Raw genomic sequence first — 26,572 nt, 5'->3', positions numbered from 1 at the left:
GGCACAGGGGATCTTCATTCCTCTGCCTTTGTGATGATATTGATGATGATGATGGCCAAGTGGACAGTTTGATTTTTGTGTGGCAAGCTAGTTATAAAGAATCAATATTATATCAAGGGGCAACTTTTGTGATAAAGGACTTTAGCCACTCTAGCTATTCATCATAAGTCTGTAGCAAGCAGATAGGTCAAAATAAATGATATTGCTCTAAAGAGTCTGTCTTCTTATCTCTCTATACCAGGGGAATGGAGGACACGCCGATCGATACAGTAGCTGCGGTATACTCCTTGCAATTATCAATAGCTGATTTAGTCTTCCCAGGGCTGCATCTATTAATACCAGATAATAACATCCTTTTGGACATAACTTCTAAGGGGATGATGGAATTTCTTACAAATTTGCTCATTGGATGACCTTGTTGTCAATGAAAATGTATCGCACTACATGTTAGACATAGGGGAAAAGACCCAGTCCAATGCAATGGAAAACTCAGCGGTAGGCCTATCTTGAAAGCAAACCCAGAAGATCCCCTAACAAGGTGCACTATAGGAAATTAAACGATAACCTAAGAATGTCACTTATAATCTTAATTCTTAGGTTAACTGACATATGTTAAGATATTATCACATTATCAGATCATTTGCATTTGGCTGATAGGCAGCTGCTTGATTTAGGGACAATAGGAAAACTGCACTTTTATTGATGAAATTGTTTTTTTGGGGGGGGGGGGGTATTTAAAGGGCTATATATAATTTCACAGTAAGGTCATATTCAGGTGTTAGAATGGCATCCATGCACGACGGGGAAATGTTAATTCGTGTTCGTTTCTGCATCAGGGAAGAGAAACAAACGGATAGTCTACTATGATATGAGAAATAACTAAATTAATTATTACTTACCGTTTTCTACGTGATTAAAACAATCTGAATTTTGAAAATCGAATAAAAAAAATGTTGGACGTAAACCATACAGAGATTGACAAAATATGGCAACACAGGTGTTTGTCACTCATACAGCCCTTCCTCCCAGTGAACCCCTCCCCATCACCCCAAGTCCCACCCTTGCAAAGTAGGTTACTAGGCTACAATGAAAATGACAATTTACAAGAAAATGTAGCCAGGGCATGTTTATTTAACACACGAGAACACCGAGGAAGAGAATACAACACGCGATATTATTTCACAGATGAAAATACATTATTGATTGTTTGTTATAGCCTATCTGGAACTGAAACTGAACTAAAACACGTTACACACCAAACATGTTATTGTAGACTGCTGCAAATAAACGCTTTTTGTGGATATGTTTTTTTTATTAATAGTGTATGAAATAGGCCTCCATCCAGCACAGCATCACCGGTGTCAAATGTACAATGAAATTCAAATGAACTCTCAGTGTCAACATTTTTGTTTCCAATGTTTTCTTCCACATTATGTACATTTAAAAACACACAACAACAAAAAACACTAGGCCTATATCATAAAATATAGAGCAAATCGTTCGCAATAAATTCACGTTAGAAGCTACAGGGAAACGAAATCTAACCAGATATGCATAAAGTCAGACCCATTTTCAGATTCATTTTATTTACGTCACCTTAAACAAACCGATGATGCCGATGTTTGATATTTGGAAACATGTGGCTATATGATATCAAATCGCGCCGTCGTGGAATCCATAGCCGAGTGTGAAGCTTCTGACTTTAACTGTAACGGTGTGGTACATCCTAGCGGTCGCTCAACGCAATGGGCTGAACCTAGCCCAAGGTTTAACTCTCTCACACACAGCGCAGTCCCCACACACGGAGCTAAAGGCGAGGGCAGCAACGGCTACATCAAAACCTCCCGAGTTGTGCTCCTGTTACGAACCATCAAGTGAAGTAGAAAACGACTTTCATGTCCGACATATCAGAACGTAGATCGATCAGAAAAAAAAATCTAAAGCTCTTTGGAAAGGACCGGGGTCTTCGGCGAGCAACTGGCGGAAGAGAGAGGGGACTTTGGAGAGCAGCTCGAGACAAACGCGCAGCCGGGAGCAAAGCACCACGAGGGGGAAGAGCACACCTAGCCACCCAGCGCTAGTTGGGGGTGTATTTTTTAAATATTTTTTATAAACGCTCATTAGACAAACGATTAGGTGCGTATAGAGTCAAATAACTATTTCATACTTCATAACTCCGACAAGGCGCGCCGATTCTGAGAAGACGCACAACAAACTTTGAGTGGCAATTCGAACGAGTATGTTCCTTGCTTATCCACTGGCAATCAAACCGAACTTTTACAATTCCCCTTTACAACGGAATTGCATCATCAAGGCGCACGGGGAACAACTCACAACCATCCTCAAAAACTTTATCCGTCCCATCCGCTTCTAGCGGGTTTCGGCGACTGATGTCCATCGGCAAGGAATTTTGTGTTGTTGTTTGAACGAAGATGCTGTCAATTATATGACGATTTAAAAAAGACTGAACCACTTCAGGGACATTAAAAACACTTTCAGATGCACACAGCCACATTCAGGGGGAGTACTCAGTCGTGGGACAAAAGTTATCTAGCCTAAATAAGATGGAGGAAAAGATGGACGGAAAGTAATGAGCATTGAGGCAAGCTCTTAGAATTCCGTCATCTAAATCATCACAAGTTCACAACTCAAGTGGAACATACTACTTAAAAGCATGGCTGAAGTATGGGATACACGCAAGAAAAGAATTGCATCGATGAATCTCCAGCAGTGGTGAATCTAAGCTCCGTAGAAAAGGAGAAAAGCTGACCTTCCGCGACGTAGACCCCCCTGAATGCTGGGCGTAACAAGCGAGATTTTGTGTGTTGTTGGAGGAGGTGGATAGCTAGAGACGAGAGACAGATAGTCTGAGAGTGAAGCAGCTAATTGCTTAGTCTGTCCCTCATTACCATATCCAGTGTGTGTCCGCTGGACTTCAGCCAATCCCCCTCACACAGTACCATTAATCGCAATGCATTATTCACTATCATAATTATATACCGACATGCGCAATCCACGCAACAGCAACACCAGCTAATTCCCGTAATTTTTTGCAACCAGACTATTTGTGAACATTTTTTTTTCATTCGGTCGCTGCTGATGTATCTGCAAAAAGCAGAAACATCTCGCAGCGTATCAGCAGCATGTCCCGTCGCAAGCAAGCGAAGCCACAGCATCTCAAGTCGGACGAGGATCCCACAATAGCCGGGGTGGTGTCCGAAAATGGTAAGTCATGCTTCTATGCGCGGATGGGACAATCTTTTTATACGCATGTCCAAGTCAAACAAATGTATTGTTTTCTCCTAATACAAGCAGGCATCTGTTCATGCTCTTGACCGGGACATCATTTGTGTTGAAAAGGCTGTTTTTTAAAAACTTTATAATTTCGGTCATTTGACTTAAAATAGAATGTGTACGTACACCTATATGTCGTGGTCCCTGTGAAACTTTGCTTATGCGTATAGCTCTGCTTATCGCTTTCAGCGGTTTCATCATGTTGTGAAACCCAACGCAACCTCCAAAAGGGTTGGGAACTCTTTATTTAGTTCATCCAAGAAGTCTACCTGTTTAACTACACGATAAGTCATTTGGTGACATTCCAATCTTTATTCAGAGCACGTTAAGTTACTATCAAAAACACTTTTGAAGGCACTTTTAATAGCCTACCGTTGTTGGTTGTGAGTTTAGCTAACAAAGCAACATAACACAAGCAAATGCAATGGCTTCAAATTGGCATTTAACAGTGTTAATTCGATAACACCCACAACATAATTTTATACGCGTCTTAGTTTTTACATGCAAATACATTTCCTACTAAGTTATACGAGTGCAAGTGAGCTATCAGTTTCAGAGTATGGTTCACAAGACACTGATAGTTTTCGTATCAAGAAACTATACAGTTTGAATCTATTTTAAAATGCGTTCAAGTATTATATTGATCAAAAATGTGTTTTCTTCAAATGCAACCTCATCAGTTTGTGTGGATCTATGTCTCGCGCTCTCCCTGAGACACACACACACACACACACACACACACACACACACACACACACACACACACACACACACACACACACACACACACACACACACACACACACACACACACACACACACACACACACGCACACGCACACACGCACACGATGTAAACATTTAAAATAGCAAGCAATGTAATTATGTTGAACACACCACGTTGCACATCATATTTATGCCTTCAGAATTTGAGAAAGTATTTACATCAATACATTGTATCACATTTTCTTTCTAAAAGAGGACAATACATAGTCGTTTTGATGTATTTATGTCGGCATACTGTAGGTTATTTTCCAGTGTCGATGCCTATCCTGGCATTCAACGGAGCGGGTTGCATATTTTGCGATAGTTTAAGTGTATAGCATGTTTTGTCATGGAAATGTTTTTGTTTACTCCCTCACATAAATGTATCACACTTGGTTTGTTTCCTATAGCTCCCGATGTCTACACGATCAGTTGACAGGGTTAGCCGTGTGAAAGGGGTCACTATTTTCTAGTAATCTGTGCTGCATGCGCTTGAAGAGTGTAAAAGCGTTTAATTAGAAAACTAAAGTGAAATCTTCACCTAAAGCACACACAACGAAAAAGCATGTCAGTTTGTTTTTTATAGCCTATCCAGACATTTTTTTAAATAAAAATTGCTCCTCCATATATTAATGTTGAACAAACCTTTATCGAATACAAATCTTCGACAGCGTTTTACGTAAGGCTCCCGTGATTTGTCTATAATGTAGTCTAATGCACATGTAAATTCATAAATGTGTAATTGTCTATGATTCATTATTCAGTAAAGATTCATTCAATATTTTACTTACATTGTTTATTTTGTTATTTATTTTACATTTCAGGAATCGTGATCTAGCTACATAATTATTTGTAAAACAATGTAAGTATCTGCAGCGTGCAAAAGTTCCTATATAACTTTAAAAATAATATAAATATATTTAAGTTGAATGCAATAGGTCTAATTCATTTGATGATTTATAATACCTCCTTGTTTCTCTTCTTGTGCTGAAATAGTGTTTGTCCACTTAGTGCCCATGGGTGAGTCCAACATTTCTAACGCAATCCAAAGGAATGATCTAGTCATTTTAACATCATTCTGAAATTACCAACATATTATTTTCCCTCTTTCTATTAGATCGAGGAAGAGTGTAATGTGTTAGTCAGCATTTCTTATTGACTATCCATACAGCTTACGTGGTATTCTCGACAAATAACTGTCATTATCTTGAGCCATCGCTGACCAGCACATACAGCAGCCATTGTACTGATCCTGTAAAATAGAAAAAGTGTGATGTCATCCCTAGGGACAAATAACAGTCCTCTTTCCATATGAACATTTTAGGGTGATCGAGTCACAATGCTGAGCATGGGTTGTGATTCATTTATTTATGCATTGTCTTATCATACCATCCCATGTGTTACACATGAATAGGGCAGTCAGTGTCACAAAAATGTAATGTAGCTAGCTAAGCTGATTGGACAATACATCACACTTGCCTCACTTGTTGGTTTATTATAGCAATGAATTGCAAGAGTTAAGCCAGCATTAAAGTATAATCTGTATATCAGGTTAGTAATGCATTCTCTTGTGTTTGTCAAGAACCAGGGTGGACAGTAAAATGGCATCTATTGATTACAGGCATATATGCTGAAAACAGCGCGGGTCTGATTGTCATATGCCATCTATTGTGTTTTAGAGGGTAATAATAACCGTATAAAGGAAAACATTCATTTAAACATGATCCTCGTTAACTATAAGGGAGGCTTACGCGAGTAGGAGGAGGAAGGAAATCAGTCTTTCCAATAAATTCAATAAGTAGAGAAAAGAACTACTCGATGTGACACATACTCAACAGACTACTGTCATAGGCCAGTTCAAGAAGAAGTCACATATCCTTCTCTCATATCAAACAGCTGTGTCAATGAGAAAGCTCTCTTCGGTGATGTTGGCTTGGATATTTTCCTCTTAGGGCAAATAGATTTGAGTGGAACGCCTCTCCCCTTCTGTCGTGCGAGTCTTTACTTTTGAAAAGAGATGAAGATGAACATAGTCTGTGAATCACGCTGCTACCAGCTCTCAGAGTCTCACGTCAGATTTAGACATTCGTCCATGTCTCTCGAACGGCAAATTTCAATACTGACTTGTATCATGGGTGACCTGGCTGCAGACACCGCTACACTCACTCATAGACACGTGTGTGCAGAGATGCACACACACATGTACACACACAGACCACACGCCATACATGATTGCTGTGTGAGAACTACCGACGCCATACTGCTTAACATTTTAGGTTGAAGTCGATTGCTATGGACGATCCTTTCTCTTGTTGGAAGAATGCACTGACTTGCTTGTTGTCAGGACAGACTGTGCTTCACTGAGAGAAGCCTTCTCAAGCTTTGGACAAAAGACAGTGATAGACCATTCGATAAGATACCCTACAATGCAGCATTTCTGCCGACACGACCTAAAGTAACCATGCCACTTTATGACGTAACTGTGATCAGTTTACGTGTTGCCGTTGTACAGCTACTGACAACACTATTGATTACCGTGCCTGAAGTTGAAATGGGGGTATTTTTGGACAAAGGAATTCAGAGGGTCCAATCCTCTTTCAGTACACTGTTAGGACTTAACGTCCATTCTGTTAGTCGCTGACTTGGCTGATTGTGTGTAACCTCTCAGTCACAACACAGCAAGGGAACATAGGCTTACAGCAAAGAGATGCTATACCTATGGAATAAAAACAACACCATAGCAGATGTAACTGGATGAATCCAGTTATCTATTTTTATGTCATATCTTTATGGGTTCCTGGTTCTGCAATTCAGATATGATGCTGTTGCTCTCGCCTGCGTTAACACCTCCTGCCTGTGTCCAATTGGGATTCATCAGTTATTTAAATCCCGCCTCGATTTGACCTTTTTTGTGCTTAGGGCTTTTGTGGGGAGTTTACATGGTTTTCCAGTGTAGCACTTTAGGGCCCTATTGTGTGGTGGCCCTGAAAAGGTAGGATCGCATGCAGTGCCAACAAGCCTCTGTCTGCCCTGGCCTGCCCCCCCCCCCCTCCAGGCCTCCCAGCCACTTGCCCTGAAGTTGGCTGGTTAGAAGTGCTTTGATAGAGCTCGCTGACTTAACCTTTGCCTACCTCGCCCTGCCAGGGGGCTGCGGCTCGATGTCAAGCTCATAATACAATTAGAACATCTGTCCCATTGACCTTGGCAGCGCGGCTTACCCCTGTCCTAGACAGTGACAGGCTTTCATCTCAATGCTGCTACCTCTGCATCTAGTCCCTTTAGAGCTCTTTCCCCAGGGGTGAGGGAGCACACACACACACACACACACACACACACACACACACACACACACACACACACACACACACACACACACACACACACACACACACACACACACACACACACACACACACACACACACACACACACACACAATTTTCAACTGAAAATACAACTATTTAAAGTGAATCCTCTCCAACCATTCATAATGTCAAACCTCTTCAAGTGACAGTGTTAGGGTGTCTGCTAACACTTAAACATTTGCAAATGAACCAGCGAACCGAGAGAGGGAAAACATATTGAAAGGGATAAAGGAAAGATGATATATAGTGAGGGAACGTCCTGAAAGCAGTGACAACACGGGCTGTATCCACACTTCCCCCTCCAGCGAGGCTTTGTTTGGCTTTTGTTTTAATCCTCTCTCACCATTTCGGCAGAAGCTTCTGGACCACCCACACTGCCATGCCAAATATGTTTCCAAGAAGATGGAACCCCAATATGACTGTCTTTTAATTACAACCCCTAGCACTTAAAAACACACAATAAATATAATTCCCCTTGACGAAGAGGAACTCGGCAACATCATGTGACAAACATTCATCCGGAGAGAGCGCCGTCATTGAATAATGTATAGCATGCGCTTACACAAACAAATCGTTAATGTTTGGGCTAGGGCCACATCTGCATGCAGTGACAAAGGCCCCTCTGTTAGAGAGGATAGGATATTACTGTACCACTCTGCGTGAGGGCCAGGCCTGTGAAATAGAGAGCTCTGCTTGGTGGGGGACTGCTCTGCAGGTGCGGATGGGGATGTGTGTGACGGTGCTGGTGGGAAGATCCGAGAGAGGAGCTGTTTGAGACGTGGCATACATACATCACCACCGGCTCTGTCTTGGAAGGAGGCAGCAGGGATAGTCACAGCTGTGTGTGTTAACGGAGGGGTGGCATTTTGGTAATGTCCTCTGTTCCCTAGCCACCTTGATGGGACAGTTGTAGTACAAAATAAATAGGGTAGACGGAATGTAAAAGAAACAGGGAAATGGAGGGGGGGAGATAGTGAGAAAAATCATGCAAAATAATGCAATGGAAAAAAGTAAATCGTACCGGAATTCCAACATTCTTAAACCCAGCAGGCATCCTTATTTGCCCTCCTCCTTACCCCCCTCTCTCACAGCTTGGGCTGGATCTATAGCGATTCATCTCTCTTTTAAAGATCCTAAGCTCTCCTAAATGCTTGAGAAAAAAAAGCTTTTTAAAGGGGAAGAGGAGTTGACGAGTCCGGGGATGTGAGATTAAGGCTAAACTCGGACCTAAGTGGAAGTGCTCGGTAGAGGGTTCAGGCGATGCTATCATGTCATCAAGCATGTGATATCATAAGAAACAGTGTTTGTTTAGCTAAAGGAGAAGCATTTAAATTAGATAATGTAATTTCCTGACTAAAAAGCTTTTGTGACTTGTATAATAAACAAAAATATTTTCAAACCTTTTAGGTGCTTTTTATTTATTTTGCGTGATTGTTGAGTTTATTTGAATTGCAAGTGTGTGTGTGTGCGTGTGCGTGCGGGTGTTTGCATGTATGACTGGGGTGAAGGGGTGGCGTGTGTGTTTGCCCTGCTGTTAGTGAATCTGGAAATTGTTAAAGGCCCAGTGCAGTCAAAAATATGATTTTATATTTATTTCCACACTGAGGTTGGAATAATACTGTGACATTTTGAAAATTATGATAATGCCATTTTAGTATAAGAGCTGTTTTGAAAAGACCACCTGAAATTTCAGGCTGTTTTGGTGGGATGGAGATTTGGAGATTAAGACCAATAAGAAACCTCTCTGCCAATAACAGTTAGTTTTCAGTTGTTTTCCCCTCCCCACTCAGACAATCCTAGAACAATTCTTGCTTGGAAAATTGCTCTTTGCTAAGAATCTTTTTGAGTGTCTTTTTGACCATTTTAATTGAAAACAATCACAGTAAGGTACTTCATTGTTACCCAGAAATGATTTGATATTAATATAAAAAATGGCTGCATTGGACCTTTAAGAACGGAGAGTTTGTAATTTGCTCAATAATTTGCTAAATGCAGTGCTCAGTGGCTTTCACAGAATCAGTAGAGAGCATGAATACCTCGTTTGATATTAGCGATCAGATTAGCCGTTTCAGTTAGCATGCCGAAGATTGCCGAGCAAGATAGTGGATACAATGACTCAAAGTCTTACAATCCCCCTGTTGATTGTGTTGAGCTTCATATTTGCATTTGAGTAAAGGAAGACTCTTAAAGAAATGAAAACCGCATTGGATTTTGTAATACCTTCCTTTCTCATGCTATAAGAAAATCAATACACCCCCCACCCCCCCCACCCACACACACACACACTAAACAAGATCTAGCCTCAGCCGCATAGAGCCTAAAGAACAACCTACGTCTTATGTGTATTATACTTCCGCTTGAAATGTACAGTTCATTTGTATCTCTAAAAATCTACGTTTCATTTACCACATGTGTTTTATTTGCAAAGATTTGCGCCAGAATGAGAAAAATCAACCCCAAAATCAAGTGCTTTTTATCTTTCCAGAAAGAAGTCTCTAGTTCTCTCAATAAGACAGCGATACCCTTCACAAATGTAGTCATGAAATGATATTCCTATGTAACAAACTGTACATTTCAGATTGTAGGCCTACTAACCAAAACAAATATATATATATTGAAAATTGGCATTATACTACTGTCATGTGCTTTTATTTTAGCAATAGGGATATGGATGATACATATATGACTTCAATCAGTTCACAAAGTAAATTAAATCAATAAATTAATGTGGTGTTGTGTTTCTATGACACATCTATGTAGACCAACACATTGTGGCAAAGAAAGGGATTGTTGAAAAGTAGTGATACCTCAATTTCTGATTCCGGTTCATATAATTGTTCTGAACAGAAGGACATGGCCAGAATAGGCGCGACAACTTAATGCCGTTGGAATGCAATGAAATGTACCAGTGTGTGATATCCACATCCTAAAATAATTTTCCTTCAAATTCAATGACTTACAGTAATCTCACTATATGGAGAATTCTCAATAGATTCATTTTAGATTCATCTTGAACATGCAAAAAAATATCAACAAAATTCTTAGATCTAGATAACAGATATTAAAATACTCAAATCACTATTCATCAACATTTATGTTGTGTGTTTGGGCATAGGCCAACAAAGGCACTCACTTGCGAAGCAAATTGTATGAATGAAATGAGAGACTGACATTAACTGCTATAATAAATGCTAATAACTAAATCGGTTTATAACAATGCCTACTCATTGAGAACATTGACCTTTCACCCTAAATTATGGAAATGAGCCCGTGTCCGTTGATCGGCTAAGGGGATTTCGGCCTTCAATCACGTGACATTGCTCTTTTCATAGTTTTGTATTGGTGTCGTGTGAATTTATTTCACAAAATGTATACATAGGTACATTTGTGCAAATGGAAGCTGTGTGTCCTATACCACTAAAAAAATATATGTACAGCACTAAAGACACAATTTATGAAAAATACTGTATGAACTTGGCGCAATTCTTTCATGCCCGTCTTCCCCTGCACGTCATGTTTGTTGTCATATCGTTAACTTAATTTTGTATATCTTCATTTATGCCATTGTGTCACACCATACAGGAAGAAATCAAATCATGCCTGCCACTGGCGTCACTCTGCCCCCAGCGTGTTCCTGGGGACGAGCTAATAGCCTTTCCAAAAGCCTTTCTGTTGATTATTAATTAAGTTAAAGACACCGGACCCTGATGGTGTAGTGTAGTCATCCTGTTGGCCAGAAATGACAGGAAGAGTGCTGAATTATTTCACTCATGACTCATTAAGCTGACACGTAGGCGTCACGAAGGCCCGTGACACAGGTCGGCGATGTTGTGCCCTTCGAAATGAACTGAAGCACAGAGCAACATAGGTTCTCTCAATGTTTTCTGCGTGTTGAACGAACCACTGTAGTCTGTGAAATGTAAAACGTTTGGATTGATTTGGAGAGAAAAGAGGGATCATTTATGGAAAGGGGAAGGTACGTAGTTTATATTCATGTTGTTGGTGTGTGTGTTCCAGGAACACCTGTATAGTACACCCTCATCCACAGCCTATTTTGGCCATGGCCACAACTTTTGTCTAAATAGTAAAAAGGAGGACACATTTCTTTTTTATATTGGGGATGGAAGATGGTCATATGTATGTTCTGACATTTGGAAAATACTTTAGAACAAAAAAAATGCCACCCGAACCAGACTCCATACTTGTCCAAATGTAACCCTTAACTGCAAGCATCAACACCGCATGTGTCCCAGTATGTCCTCCCATTAGTTGACTTGTGGCTGAGTGGATCCCTGGAGAAGTGGCATGTTTGGTTTTGCTTTGATTTTCATTTCACCTGTGTTTGTTCCTTTGCCCTCACAAGCAAACACGCTCACACATAAGCACCTACAATACCCTATTATCTCACACACACACACACACACACACACACACACACACACACACACACACACACACACACACACACACACACACACACACACACACACACACACACACACACACACACACACACACACACACACACACACACACACACACACACACACACACACACACACACACACACACACACACACACACAATATAAACATACAATATAAACATGACTCCCTGGGATGGCATTTTGAATTATGTTTTAAAGCACTCCTGCACTAAGGTTAGGGTTTGTGTGGGAAGACTACTTTAATATCTTCACTCCTTGCTACTGGGTGAAAAAGCATTTGTAGTGGATCTGTTTGATTTATTTTCTTTCGCAAATCATCATTCAATGAACTATCTTTTTATTTTTATTGAGTTCAATTTGATGTTAATATTTAAAGTTCTATTATTATTGTGACTCACACACACACACACACACATATATATATATATGTATATATATATACATACACATTAAATTACATAATATACTAATTGGAAATAAATAGTCTTGAAATGCATTTTCAGGTTGAAAGAAACCACTGAACCATAGTAACCTAAAAGGTGGTCCATGTCGTTACATTTGACCATTTTATGTTTTCAAAGGTTTCACTCACATCCACACCCACTAATTCTCTCCTTGTGATTTTTTTTACACACATGTTAAGCACTTCAAAACAAGCAAATTATGTTTCGGAGTAGAAGGAGCTAGAAAACCTCTGCACATTTCCTTGCTGTTCTAATTAGGTGTCTATGGGTGTCAAGTCATAGTGGCTGGGGTCTCTGAAGTAAAGCAGTCATGCAGTTTTCCATGTAGGAGAGTAGCAAGCTCCCACTATGGGAATAATTAAGACACTGCCCCCCGCACGCCCGCCCCACACACACACACACACACACACAGCCATGAATCCACTTGAACATGAGATAAAATAAACAGATAAGGAGGCATGCATTCATGGTTTGATCAGGTGTGAATTAGGACCATGATCGGGTGAACATACTTGCTTTCTTGGCACTTGACGGCAGTATGCGGAAGAGGAAGTGGTTTCTTACAACTGTGATTAAACATGTGTAACTAATCAGAGACTGCTGCCATGGCACTAGCATGTCATTTGTTGAGTCTCATTTCAAAAAGGGAGAGAGAGGAAGAAAGATGAACGAACCTAACTGAATAACAAAAGCGGCATGTTTCTCATTTCAAAAGATGTCATAAGGGCACAATTTTCGGTAATTAAAATATGTTGGGCTCACATCCTCATTTACATTATGGGTAACATTTCCCAGTACATTCTGTGAGAAATAAAAACAACAAGTCTCAAACATTTTAATTTGAAACATATCCCATAAATATCTCTCAAAGTAGAATACACTAGGCTTCCATATTGCATTGCAGCTAGTCACAAGCAGTTGCTGAAGGTTGCATTTATTTATTCACTTTAGATGCAGGGCTTATGCATTACCTTAGTAATGCTAAATTAAGAGGCTCAGGCATTTGAAATGCAGGTGGAAATGACGAGGCTTGATAGCATAGGAAAATCCTAATGGGCCCATCAAAGACCTGATTTGTACCCAACAGACGAGGCAGCTGTGAATTGTATGAAATATTGGAAATCAATAGCTTCTATGGAATTTCATTAAGCGGCAGTATCCACAATTGATAGGCCCTCATAATTTGATGGATTGCAAAGAAAATTATTAGCTGGGCTCTATTGAGAGGGCTCGAATGTGCAAAACTGGGTCTTGAGAATTGTTGAACTAGGGCAATTTGTTCAGAGTAAAATAAAATAAAATAATATTGATTTTGGTCACGTTAAAGAAATAAAAAAAATGTATTAAAGGTTAAATCTTTGCAGAACTGCTCTACAGAATATGTGTTGAAATTCTATTGATTATTTATTCATTAATTCTCCTTTTTTGTCTCCCTCCCATCACTCTGACTTTCTCCCTCCCCCTTCCATCCCTTTCTATCCTCAGCCACAGGAGAAGTGCTGGATGACTCAGACAGTGGGAATGAGAGCCGTAGTGGAAGTGAGGAGACCCACGTGTGTGAGAAGTGTTGCGCCGAGTTCTTCAAGTGGTCAGATTTCTGCGAACACTTGACGAGCTGCATCAAGAACCCCCTGGTGCTCATAGTAAATGAAAACGAAACCGAACCCTCCCGGGAGTATCCTGCAGAGCCATCGCCCTCGCCAAGCTGCCATAGTGACCAGGCAGACAGTGAGGACGCTGGAGAGGGCAGCAGCCACAGCCACGGTGAGGACGATGAGGGCGGAGAGATAGCCCTGGAGGGGGGCAGTGCCCTGGACAAGGAGGACGAGCCCATGGAGCTGTCTCCTGAGAAACCGGTGGACCTCGAAGTGAGTGACGCCTCCCCAGAGCCAGATGGTGCTCTACCTCAGCTTAGCGATCCTGCCCCATCCTCTGTGAAGAGCTACAGCATGCCGAGCACCAACGTCACTCTGGAGACACTACACAGCACCAGCGTGGCAGTGGCTCAGTTCTCCCAGAGTGTTTGTGCCGCGGTGGCCGGCAGTGGGGTCTCCCCCATGGCCATCCCCATGATCCTGGACCAGCTGATGGCGCTGCAGCAGCAACAGATCCACCAACTCCAACTGATCGAACAGATCCGCAGTCAGGTGGCGTTGATGCAAAGGCAGCCCTCTGTCGCCCAGCTGGCCCAGAACCACCACCACCACAACACAGTTGCTGGCTCCCAGGGGATGTCATCTTCCAACCAACTCCAACAGTTACACAACTTCATCACTCCCCCTGTCCACCAGCTGCCCATCAGGTTGCCCTCGCCGCTAAACAGCCTGGGCTCCTCCTCCCTCACCTCTGCTATAGATGGGCCCCTCTTCTCCCATACCCAGCAAAGTAGTAATCAGCAGTCAAATTTTTCGATGCCCAACACCACTTCAGCAAACTCCTCTTTCCCACCATCCAGTGGTAATGTGTTGTCATCTCTATTGCCTTCCTGCATGACTTCAATCACACACAGCAGCAGCGGAGCTGGATCCACTGCTGGAGGCATGAGCAGCAGCATTACAGCTCTGCCAAGGAATTCCAGCAGCCCCCCTTCACTAGGCCACAACAGCCTCCTGCGCACCAGTCCCTCCAATCTACCACTGATACCTCACAGTTCATCTAGTAGTGTCATCTTCCCAAACCCGCTAGCCAGTATAGCTGCCACTGCCAATGCACTTGACCCACTCTCCGCTCTGATGAGGCACCGCAAGGGAAAGCCCCCCAACGTGTCTGTCTTCGACACCAAGCCCAGCTCTGAGGACCCCTTCTTCAAGCATAAGTGTAGGTTCTGTGCCAAGGTGTTTGGCAGTGACAGTGCCCTGCAGATCCACCTGCGCTCTCACACCGGCGAACGGCCCTTCAAGTGCAACATATGCGGAAACCGGTTCTCCACCAAGGGCAATCTGAAGGTCCACTTCCAGAGGCACAAGGAGAAGTACCCGCATGTCCAGATGAATCCTTATCCCGTGCCAGAATACCTGGATAACGTGCCGACCAGCTCAGGCATTCCGTATGGTATGTCCTTCCCACCAGAGAAGCCGGTGACCACCTGGCTGGACAGCAAACCTGTTCTTCCCACAGTCCCCACCTCAGCCGGGCTCCAGTTCCCACCAACTCTCCCCAGTATGATGGGAGGCTACGGTGATTCCCCGAGCCTCACTCCCCTTAGCAGATCACCCCAGAGGCCCTCCCCTCCCTCCAGCGAATGTGCCTCTCTGTCACCTAACCTCTTCACAGAAGCAGGCATGATCACCACCTCACAGTCTCCGCAGCCCAACTTAGGGGGCGACATACCTCCCATTCTGAAACCAGAGGGCATCCACCTACCCCCAAACCTCCCCACTTCCAGGCCTGGTGAGAACAAGACCACCACCGTTACTCAAGTGGTCCTCGCCACCACGTTCACCGCAACCACATCCACTAGCAGCTGTACTGAACCCATCATTGCCCCCTCTGTCTCCCATCCAATTCTCCCCATGATCTCTGATCAGTTCAAGGCCAAGTTTCCGTTCGGCGGCCTTCTGGACTCTATGCAAACGTCCGAGACCTCAAAGCTACAGCAGCTGGTGGAGAACATCGACAAGAAGATGACAGACCCCAACCAGTGTGTCATCTGTCACCGTGTGCTCAGCTGCCAGAGCGCACTTAAGATGCACTACCGCATTCACACGGGAGAAAGGCCTTTCAAATGTAAGGTCTGCGGCCGAGCATTCACCACCAAGGGCAATCTGAAAACGCACTTTGGGGTCCATCGTTCCAAGCCCCCTCTTCGGGTCCAACACTCCTGCCCTATCTGCCAGAAGAAGTTCACGAACGCTGTGGTCCTGCAGCAGCACATCCGCATGCACATGGGGGGCCAGATCCCCAACACCCCTCTGCCTGAGTCTCTCCAGGAGATGGACACCGACCTCTCCTTTGATGAGAAGAGCTTAGATGCCATGAGCAACTATGATGACGAGCTACTGGATGAGATGGAGGCAGCTATGGAGGACGAAGCAGAGCTGAAAGAAGGAGAAGAGATGATGGACCCATCCAAACCTCTCCATCCATATTCAGGAATGTCCCCTGGTCGCTCCCCACCTACATCTGTCATCTCCAGCATCGCTGCTCTGGAGAACCAGATGAAGATGATCGACTCCTCTGTCAATATGAGCCGCTCGTTTGGGCTGAAGCCCATGCAGAACTGTGGCCAGTTTGGAGGGGAGAACGACTTCTTCAACAATGACTCGCTGTATGCCTCAGGGGACATCGAAGGCCAGAGTGTGGGAAGCCCAGCACTATCTGAGTCCTCAGGGTCCATGCAGCCCATCTCCCCTGCTCACAGTCACCCTGAGAGTCATCGATCCAAGTCCCCAGCCACACTCAACCATAACAGAAGCACTGCAGCAGATGAGGGGCAGGAGAACAACGGGATGGCTACAGTGAAATCTGAGAAGTCAGATACCCCATCCCCGGCACCTGTGTCTGAAGGTAATGGGGCATTGGACCTGACTGCTAGCATAATCCAGCCTAGCAGGCACTTCATCAAGGAGGAGAACCACTTCAACATGATGTTCCTGAGCAGAGATAGAGGTATATCCAATGATCCTGACTTTGATATAGTTCATTTATTGTTAATTAATTTGTTTCCTCTGAAAATTAGATTAATACAAATCGCAATTTAATTGAATGCTATCCGAAATGTCTGAAAACATGGTGTTCCACATGTGTCATTTGAATAACATATGTCTCCGTTCTCCCAACTAAACATATCCTCTTTTTGTTTTCTCTCTCTAGGTCTGAGCAACTCTAGCTTGCTAAACACAGCATCCAACATGATCAAAATGGAGATGAATGGGCACAGGCACAGCAAGCACATGTCACTGAATGACGGTCCTTACATGCCCGTGGGCATCCAAGTGCCCGCGTCTGCACCCCAGACCAACATGAGCCCCAGTATCACCCCCATGCTGGCACCGCCAACTCCCCGTCGCACCCCCAAGCAGCACAACTGCCACAACTGTGGGAAGAACTTCTCCTCAGCTAGTGCCCTGCAGATCCACGAGCGCACACACACAGGAGAAAAACCATTTGGCTGCTCGATCTGTGGAAGAGCCTTCACCACTAAAGGCAACCTGAAGGTATGAGAGAGAGTATAATAATAATATATATTTAAAGTATAAGAAGAAGGGTACATTTGTCTGCCTCAAAAAGAAAGTTATATAAAGAATATGAAAAAAGACCAGAGGCTCTTGAATAATAATGTCTGTTCCTTGTGTTTCCTGTTGACTGAATGCAGGTGCACATGGGCACCCACATGTGGAACAATGCGCCAGCCCGTCGTGGACGCCGTCTCTCCGTGGAGAACCCCATGGCCTTGCTGGGCGGGGACGCCATGAAGTTTAGCGAGATGTTTCAGAAGGACCTGGCGGCGAGGGCTATGAACGTAGACCCTGGCTTCTGGAACCAGTATGCTGCCGCCATCACCAACGGCCTGGCCATGAAGAACAACGAGATCTCCGTCATCCAGAATGGAGGCATCCCCCAGTTGCCCATCAGCCTGGGTGGAGGAGGTATGACCTCGCTAGGGGCCATGTCAGGAGGTATGGACCGGGTGAATGCCAGTAGCAGCCCTCCCATGACTGGGCTGGATAAGACAGTTCTGGAGGTTGGGGCTAGACGCCCCTTCGCTCGATTTATGGAGGAAAATAAAGAGATTGGGATCAATTAAGGACTTTATTATTATTAAGGAAAGGAAAGAAACTGCTAATCCAGTTTGAACTCTTATGTACTATATTATGTACAGATTACGTTTTTATTTGGTTTGGTTTTTGGAATTTAATATTTAGTATTGGTTAGAGGTCTTTGCCTTTCGCCCATTCACCCCTCATTGATATTTCGCTCGTACGAAGAATACTTTGTCTCTTGTTTGAGAATATGTCGTCTTGCAAGATTTGCATGGTACTTATTGGTTTCTATCAGTATGTTTGACTGCTTTTAAGGATTATTTTTGAAAAGTAATATCTTGACTCAATTGTGATGGGCAAGGACTAAAATGAAGCTGAGCGAGCTCTTATACGTGCATAGACTGACTAGCTGCTGTTTGGCTAATGTTTATGTTTGCTCACAAAGAGCAAGGGACTGAAGTAAATTGGAATTATGGTGTTACTGCGCTCGCCTACAATTTTTTTCTCATGAAGTAGAAAACTTGAAAAAATGTTTAAACTATTTTAATCTTTACATTTAGTCTCCCAGCATTGTCTTATAATATTGTCCTGTGTCTTTAGTATTTATGATATTGACAACAACAAAAAAAGCGGGTATAAGAAAATATATTTAATGACCCCGGCATTTTATTGATCCTTTTTTTCTAAACTGCAAACTTCATTTATAAATATCTCTTTCAATAAAGACAACATGTCATTTCAGTTGTACGACAGAGACACATTGTGAAGTTTTATTTGGATATCCAGCCAAGACTATGTGCAACATGTTTGGATGCACAGTGAAGAAGCGGAGATATCTGAAGCTGCTATTATCACAAACCTGCTTTTAACCTTTTGAAAGAAATACATGTGTATAGAAATACAGACAACTCTATAACAGGTATGCATATTTTGTACCACATGAAAACAGACATCCTTTGAGAGTATTTGTCATGTTTGTGAATGCACTTTTTAAATGAGACGTTTTTGTCTGTGACTTATCGTTCGTCTTTGACTGAGTTGTCGATCACAAATGGTTTTAATTGTTTTCAGCGTACCACTCCTACTATTTGCAGAGTTCGGCCCTCTGGTACGGCCTCTGATGCTACTCATCTGAGTACAACCTCATCCACTCAATCAAATTCTTCTCCAATAAAAGAAAAATAGAGAACAGGTCACGTGTTTGACTGGTCTCCTTCTCTACTGGTGCTGTTGTTATTATTTATTTATTTTCCGGCTGGATTCCTGGTTTCTTTCAAAAGGGGGTTAGAAGGTTGTGATGAGATTAGATGAAGTTTTTTTTTTTTTTTAAACAAGTGTCAAATAGTCTAGCCTTTTTTTATACCTCTTTCTCATTCTACTGTATATTTACTTAGAAATACATATTTGAAATAACATTTAAAATAAGCAATTAGTAATGTACTAATCGCAGTTTGGACATTTTATGTCACATGGAGTTTGAGAGAAACCCAAGACCTCAAGTTCAACGATTGATATTTACAGTTTTGTGCTGAAGGATTTTTAGAAAACCCAAAGATGCAGACAAAGTTCCTAAAAGTTGAAAAGTAATAAACATGTGTAGCATTTCTCCATCAAGTCTATAGATGGACAAATCACACCACTCCTTTGCACAACACAAGTTGAAATGTCCCATTTGTGAGCCTTTACCCTCATTAAGGCAGACACAACCATATACTGCCTGATGTTGGCAGTAAGTTAAGTTCCTGTCATTCGTTTTTTGCATAGTCAATTTCACTAATCCTCATTCTAAATATTTCCCTAATCTTAAATGTTGAGCTATGGTTAATAATTAAATCTAGGAAAATACCATTGTACTTGAAACTTTAGTCCACTGTCTAAAAAGTAGAATAAGGTTAGTTGAGGTTGAGGTTAGTTCCACTAACAAGCTAGAACACTCAACACTTGAGACATGCAAATACAACAACAAAAAAAATACCCCCAGGAAGAAAGAATGAGAAGGGAAAAAATACATTTTAGCCCACCCCCAGGAAGAAAGAATGAGAAGGGAAAAAATACATTTTAGCCCACCCCCAGGAAGAAAGAATGAGAAGGGAAAAAATACATTTTAGCCCACCCCCAGGAAGAAAGAATGAGAAGGGAAAAAATACATTTTAGCCCAAGGAAAAAAATACATTTTAGCCCACCCCCAGGAAGAAAGAATGAGAAGGGAAAAAATACATTTTAGCCCACCCCCAGGAAGAAAGAATGAGAAGGGAAAAAATACAGAATCAAATAAAATACAGAATCTGCTCCCCAGAAATGATGCCATGCCATCATGACTGGGGGGGGGCAAAGGGGTTATTCAAAGGGTTCTCCTATGGGGACAGTTGAATAACCCTTTCAGGTACTAGATAACACCTTTTTTTAATATGAGTTTACCCAACAGAACCCTAATCTACAAAACAGGCATATATTTAATCTCTATTTGATCACGGCCAATCAACATATCAAAACAACCACAGTAGCCATCATACTAAATGATTCCAAGTTTAGTTCCTGTAAATATTTTTTGTTTTCAAAAAAATGTTCCTCAGCAGCTATGATTTCTTTCCTTTATACTGCCGACGTTGACTTTTCAGAAACAAAAAGACACGTTATTGTATTGTAATAACATGGGCAAAATATGTATGTAAGGGTAGTTAATGTAGCTTTTCCAACATCATTACAAGTATCAACAAGTGTTCTTCCCCTAATGTAGGTTGTCATCCCCAAGGTGTCGTTTGTGAAATCAGTAGGCCCAGTAAAAATACAGAACTTCTGCTTTGAGGTGATGTTAAAAAAAGAATTATGTTTTATGGAAAAGCAGCATTTTCCTGATGGTCCCTTTGAAATGGCCCCTTTATTTTGGGTACATAAAATAAACAGTTGTGTCCTTCTGGGGATGAATAGCAGTTAAGAGCTGGATTCACATGTTTTATTCACATTGATGGTGAATAAGACATATATAAAGGCTGAGAGGGAACATGTTCAATTTGGGAACATTTATTTTTTCCTTGAAGAGTAAACAAAATAAATAATGAAAGAATATAATTAGCAAGCATCTGTCCCCCAGCTTCCCTTGACTAGGATGTCTTGTATCTGGAAAGAAATGGCACTTACACTGCACAGATATGATCTCATCTTAACACAATAGATTGGTGATGTAAAAGTTTGTTTATATCGCTTGATAACATTGGCAACATATGTATGATTATTTAGTCACAAATACAGAGTATGTGTGTGTGCACATGTGCATGTGTGTATGCATAAAACACACACTGATTAGTGATTAGATTATTAATAAATGTGTGTGTGTGTGCATGCCTGTGTGTGTGACTATCGGAAACAGTTAGAAGATAGAAGTTATTCAGAACTGAGGAACAGTAAGTACTGCTTGTCCTACTGCTCACTGCATGGAAATGGAAACATGAATTTTGGTTGTGTGTATACTATGCAGTTTTACATCTAGTGTTCCATGCCGATGATATGTAACAGAAAAGTTATAATATTTACAAATCCGATCACTTGATTTCTAACATTAATGTTGGCAAATATCCTTCAGAGCTTTTAGTGCAGCCACTTGTGTGTGAACACATTTTTAAATGTTTTATTATATTGGTTTATGACCCACTTAGTATAGCTTTAGATTATGGGGTCGCCTTGTTCTTGCTGTACTATTGAAACAAGACATGATAGTGTTCTTTGCAACTCCAAGTCTTCCAAATAAAGGTACTTTTAAGTTTCAAAGTACTGCAGTATATAATAATACATAATTTCTCAATTTTTCCATATTACACTTGTTTCAAATAAAGTAAGGATTTTTTGTTGTTGAATAATTTCCATTGGAAATGATTCTATTTGTTTGAGCAAGTTCTGTTGGCAATCAGCATATTGTGTGCTTCCTTAGCAGATGTAGCTGGAGTGGGATACTGATTCACTCCCCCTTAGCGATGACATGGCCCCAAACGAGTATTTGTCACAGACATATTACATTTTGTCACAGAGAATATACCTTTGTTAGTGTGGCATGACAGCAATGACAGGGCACATGATCGATGGCAGATATGAAAAACCTCTGTTTGTACGAGAGGGAAAGATTTCTGCATGTTAAACTGATGATCCTCTATTATCAGCAGTGTAGTGACAAGTTCTCTCTACTTGATCACATTCAATATGCATTCCTTCATATTGCTGTGGTGTGTATGTGTGAGAATGAGAATGATGTGTGTGTGTGTGTGTGTGTGTGACAGAGAAAGCGAGCCCTGGTGATCGGCCGCCCAGCATCGCCCCCTGGAGTGTCACACTAATCCTCACACACGGGCCACATGCAGGCACAGACACACAAACGCACGCACACAGTGCTGATGATCACACAGAAAGGCCATCTGGTGAGAATGAACATTGCCTGTGCTGGTGTGTGTGTGTGTGTGTGTGTGTGTGTGTGTGTGTGTGTGTGTGTGTGTGTGTGTGTGTGTGTGTGTGTGTGTGTGTGTGTGTGTGTGTGTGTGTGTGTGTGTGTGTGTGTGTGTGTGTGTGTGTGTGTGTGTGTGTGTGTGTGTGTGTGTGTGTGTGTGTGTGTGTGTGTGTGTGTGTGTGTGTGTGTGTGTGTGTGTGTGTGTGTGTGTGAACATTGCCTGTGCTGGTGTGCGATTGAATCTCCTGTGTTGAGATACTTTTGTTTTCAACTCATTTTAAATACCCCTCCTATCCAGTTATGTCTGGATGTCATTTTCTTCATGCACAGTCATGAACACTTTATTATCATGTTTTTCTATTTTGAGATACAATTAAACCCAACATTATCACGCACTTGCAGACAGATCATTTAGAAGAAAAATAAATAAAATTAAGCCTGTAAACAAATTCCATTTGCACTTATTTCAAGAGGAACACATGTTTCTCTGTCATAGCCTTGTCTCTGCCCATAGGACATGCAGATATGAAGGACTCTAATGTAGCCATTTTACTTCCTTAATACAATATGAGGTGAATTGCTAACACTATTTTAAACACATGTTCCATTTGACCAAAATAAAACCGCTGGACTAGCTCCAAATGACAAATACGATTATCTGATTTCAGCTTTTTGTTATTGTCCCTCATGTATACACCACAGTGTCCATGAAAATGAAGTTAATGTCTTGGCCATAATTGTTCCCTCCCTCTTACAAGCATCCTCTCTCTAAGCAGCTGATGGCTATGACTACGGGGCTGCAGACATGATAATGACTTGATCCAATCAGAGGGCCTCAGGGCAGAAAAATTTATGTACTCATATAACAAGTCATATGTGAGGACAGAGCACAATAGAACACCTATTGTAAAACAAGTTCACAAATTAGCACATCAGCCTTTGGCGACTGGATGTAATCATTTTCTCTAGCGATGAGTGACAGGATAGGGGCTGAAAGCATGCTTACCCAGAGCCCCCACGCTAACAAGGAGTTTAACCACATTCAACATGACAATAATTATTACACGTAATAGGATTTCTTCTCAACCTTAATCGACACATGGTCTATTTATTTGTTGTACAGGGGTATAACATAAATGTTTGTGACTGTCAGTTGAATTTTCCCTGAGGTGCACTTTGGTGCTGGTGTGGAAATGAATGCCACAAAGTATTTCTCAACTGCATTGTGTCACCGCTGTCAGATAATTTTTGGGACAATTTTTTGAGTACAGCATTCCACACGTACTTGAGCTCATGTGCTGGCAATTACCAAGTGAAAATTCTTCATTTTCCAGACAGGACATAAAAATATAGACTTTTGTTCAAGTCCTGGGTAGTAGCAGTTGTATGGCATTTTATAATATAATTCAATAGGCTGTAGCTTAAAGGGGCAATCTGCGATTGGTGCATGCTTTTTTGTTTTACTTGTAAATTCATTATATATACACCCATTGATTCTTCAAGAATATAACTTAGACATGTCTGATGAGATCAGAACCCAATATATAAGCTTGTTTTAGTCCAATGTCTGTAAACAACATAAATGTATACAAACACTGTATAGCCTCATACAAAATATAGTTAAACTATCATTTTGATATCATGGATGGTCAGTCCTTGCATCCAGCCAGAGAGAGGTCAAGGAATTTGAGAGTGTTTACATTTCTCCAGCCTGATCCCTCAGCTTTTGACCAAAACAGTGGTGGGGTAAAGGGGCAGTTATTGTTTGAACTGCTGATTGCCTCTTTAACCTTCATAAAAGCACTTTGTGAAGGACGGCCATTTTATCTCAAGTGATTTCAATTATGGTGCACCAGCCTGCAGAGCAGGAGGTTACGTGGGGATTCAGGGCAGAGGTTGAAAACACACAACTAGCAATTCAGTATACATTTGATACTCCCATAAACCCAATATCATAACATGATTTACTTTGCGATGACATAGACCGAGATATATTATCAGTGAGTGTTTAATAAACTTGACATTTTGTGCGAGGGAATTTTCACTTGGTTGTGCCAAATGTTTACCAGCTACTATGGATGTTAACAAATACATGATAATTGTTACTGTATAACTGTTTGTATAACCGTTTAGGTAAAAGGTGTCAGAATGGCACTATTGTCACTCCATTCGTCACACTTTAGGACCCGGTCTCCTCAAACAATCTGCAGTTTTACCAAAACCTGAACAAACTGGAGTGAAACCATAGCCGCCCGCGCTACACACGGCTATATCAGTCTGCGGCTATGAGTGAAATGCGCCTGCATTATTAGTGAAACACTCTCTGTTTCTTTCAGACTGTCTTTTGTCTCTTGTTGAAATAATAGCCTAGCGCCCTCCCATCTCCGGCCTGCTTGTCTAATACCCGTTTAAGTGAATGTGCGTGTCATTTTGGGCGTGACACAGTGTAGGCAGACAGACAGACAGAGACAGACAATTAGACAGACAGAGCGTCCTGTCATTGGGACAGGGCCTGTCTTGTGTTTGTTTAATGCCCTGCCTACTGTGAAAGTCTCCCTGAAACAGGCGCAGTAAATATCCCCATTGATCCAGAGGCAGGGGGCCCTACGATGATGCAGTGGTCGAGAGCAAAGCGAGTAAATCTGCCCGACAGTTATCCAATCCTATTCTCAGGGCCCTTGGATCTTAGATAGGTGCTTTAAATCGGGGAAAAAAGTATGGTTTTTTTGCACAATTTCCCTTCCTTTTGTTGTTGGTGCACTCTGTTGATGCCAACTCTTAGTCGGAAACCCATTTTCCCTGATAGTATGCCTGTTTTTTTATTTTTATTATACTGCTGTTATGATATTGGGGCAAAGTTAGTTTTAGAGCAAAAACAAACATTATCTAGGATACACTTCCACACTCCATTTCCCCAGGGGGCAGTAGCAACCTGGTCCAGGTGTTGAGTCTGGTTGATAAGCACAATTAACCCCCTAAGGTCTGAACATGAGACAGCCCGATAATCCGAACGGTTTGGCCTACAAACTATTATGACCCCTTTATGGAAAAATGAGACTCTCATGAACACGATGAGATAAGCGTCTTGGGACTCGGTACAGCCAATCTGCCAACTTCTGTCTGTCACGTCTGAACAGTTTCGGCTACACACTAACATGACCCCTCTGTGTAAAGGTGAGACTCTCACGAACACCTACATATCGGTTTTTCTCTAGAATGCCCACAGGCCTCAAGACTCGTCTGAAGGTCTCCCGGTATATATATATATATATAAAATCTAAATTGATACTACAAGGCGTCTTCAAATTCTAAATCAAATAGAAACATAATCCTTGGTATGACCTTAAATTCAATATAGTTTAGTAGAACCCCTGCCCCCGTCTCCCCTGACTTAGACAGGGCTTAGATTTAGAAGGAGATCGTCAGCATGCAAGCCGTAAGGCGGCTGGTTTTGTTTGGTGGCCAAGAGCCATTTTTTTTTTTTTTGAGTCTTTAGTTTGGGCATGACTTCGGTATTTTTTTCCTTTTGTACATATTTATGTGTCGTCACCTTCTGAACAAATAATAATCCGCTTAGACTGGCTGACCGAGAGGTCAAGAGAGACAGAGCTGGCCCTGGACCAAAGTAAGGTTGCTGTTTCCCTGGGTACATTCAACACCTAGGTGCATATGTTGATTTCTCACATAGATGCACATATTAATAAATCAGGTTACAGACTAGTTAACTAGGCCTAAGACCCGTAGATTTAGCGAGTAGTAGTTAAATACTAGTAGGCTAGTTAAAATGGTTTTGGTAACACTGGACTTGTTACATAGGTTAAACTACAAAGACATGGAATGGTCCATAGGAAAATCCTAAGTGATATGACCGTCCCTATGGAAAACCTCAGAGTATGCCGCTAGAGCTAGAACAATGCACCCTTTTCATGTGACCTGCAGTCAGACCCTGATCATCAAATAAATGAAAATGTTATTTGTTACACGTCGAATACAACAGGTGTTGACCTTACCGTGAAATGCTTGCTTACAAGCCCTTAACCAACAATGCAGTTTTAATAAAATAGAGTTAAGGAAATATTTACTAAATAAACTGAAGTAAAAAA

At 41.8% G+C, this 26,572-nt stretch overlaps 1 protein-coding gene across 1 annotated transcript; it reads left to right on the top strand.

Moving 5' to 3' along the window:
• The first annotated feature begins 1,781 nt into the window (after positions 1-1,781).
• LOC123997938 (sal-like protein 3) lies at positions 1,782-19,231 on the top strand. Its single transcript, XM_046302671.1, has 4 exons — positions 1,782-3,225; positions 13,821-16,943; positions 17,148-17,491; positions 17,650-19,231. Exons 1-4 carry the CDS (start codon positions 3,144-3,146, stop codon positions 18,079-18,081), a joined length of 3,981 nt encoding a protein of 1,326 aa, XP_046158627.1. The 5' UTR covers positions 1,782-3,143; the 3' UTR covers positions 18,082-19,231.
• The last annotated feature ends 7,341 nt before the right edge of the window (positions 19,232-26,572 follow it).

This window comes from Oncorhynchus gorbuscha, linkage group LG15 (genome assembly GCF_021184085.1).
Source record: "Oncorhynchus gorbuscha isolate QuinsamMale2020 ecotype Even-year linkage group LG15, OgorEven_v1.0, whole genome shotgun sequence".
Lineage (NCBI taxonomy): Eukaryota > Metazoa > Chordata > Actinopteri > Salmoniformes > Salmonidae > Oncorhynchus > Oncorhynchus gorbuscha.
Note: the sequence above shows the minus strand (reverse complement) of the source record. Positions and strands in the feature narration are given on the sequence as shown.

Bases quoted from the DNA above. Each gene is read 5' to 3' on its own strand.
- LOC123997938 (XM_046302671.1), top strand. From the start codon at position 3,144: ATGTCCCGTCGCAAGCAAGCGAAGCCACAGCATCTCAAGTCGGACGAG. The intron at 3,226-13,820 runs GTAAGTCATGCT...TTCTATCCTCAG, and splicing joins CGGGGTGGTGTCCGAAAATG to CCACAGGAGAAGTGCTGGAT. The intron at 17,492-17,649 runs GTATGAGAGAGA...GACTGAATGCAG, and splicing joins CCACTAAAGGCAACCTGAAG to GTGCACATGGGCACCCACAT.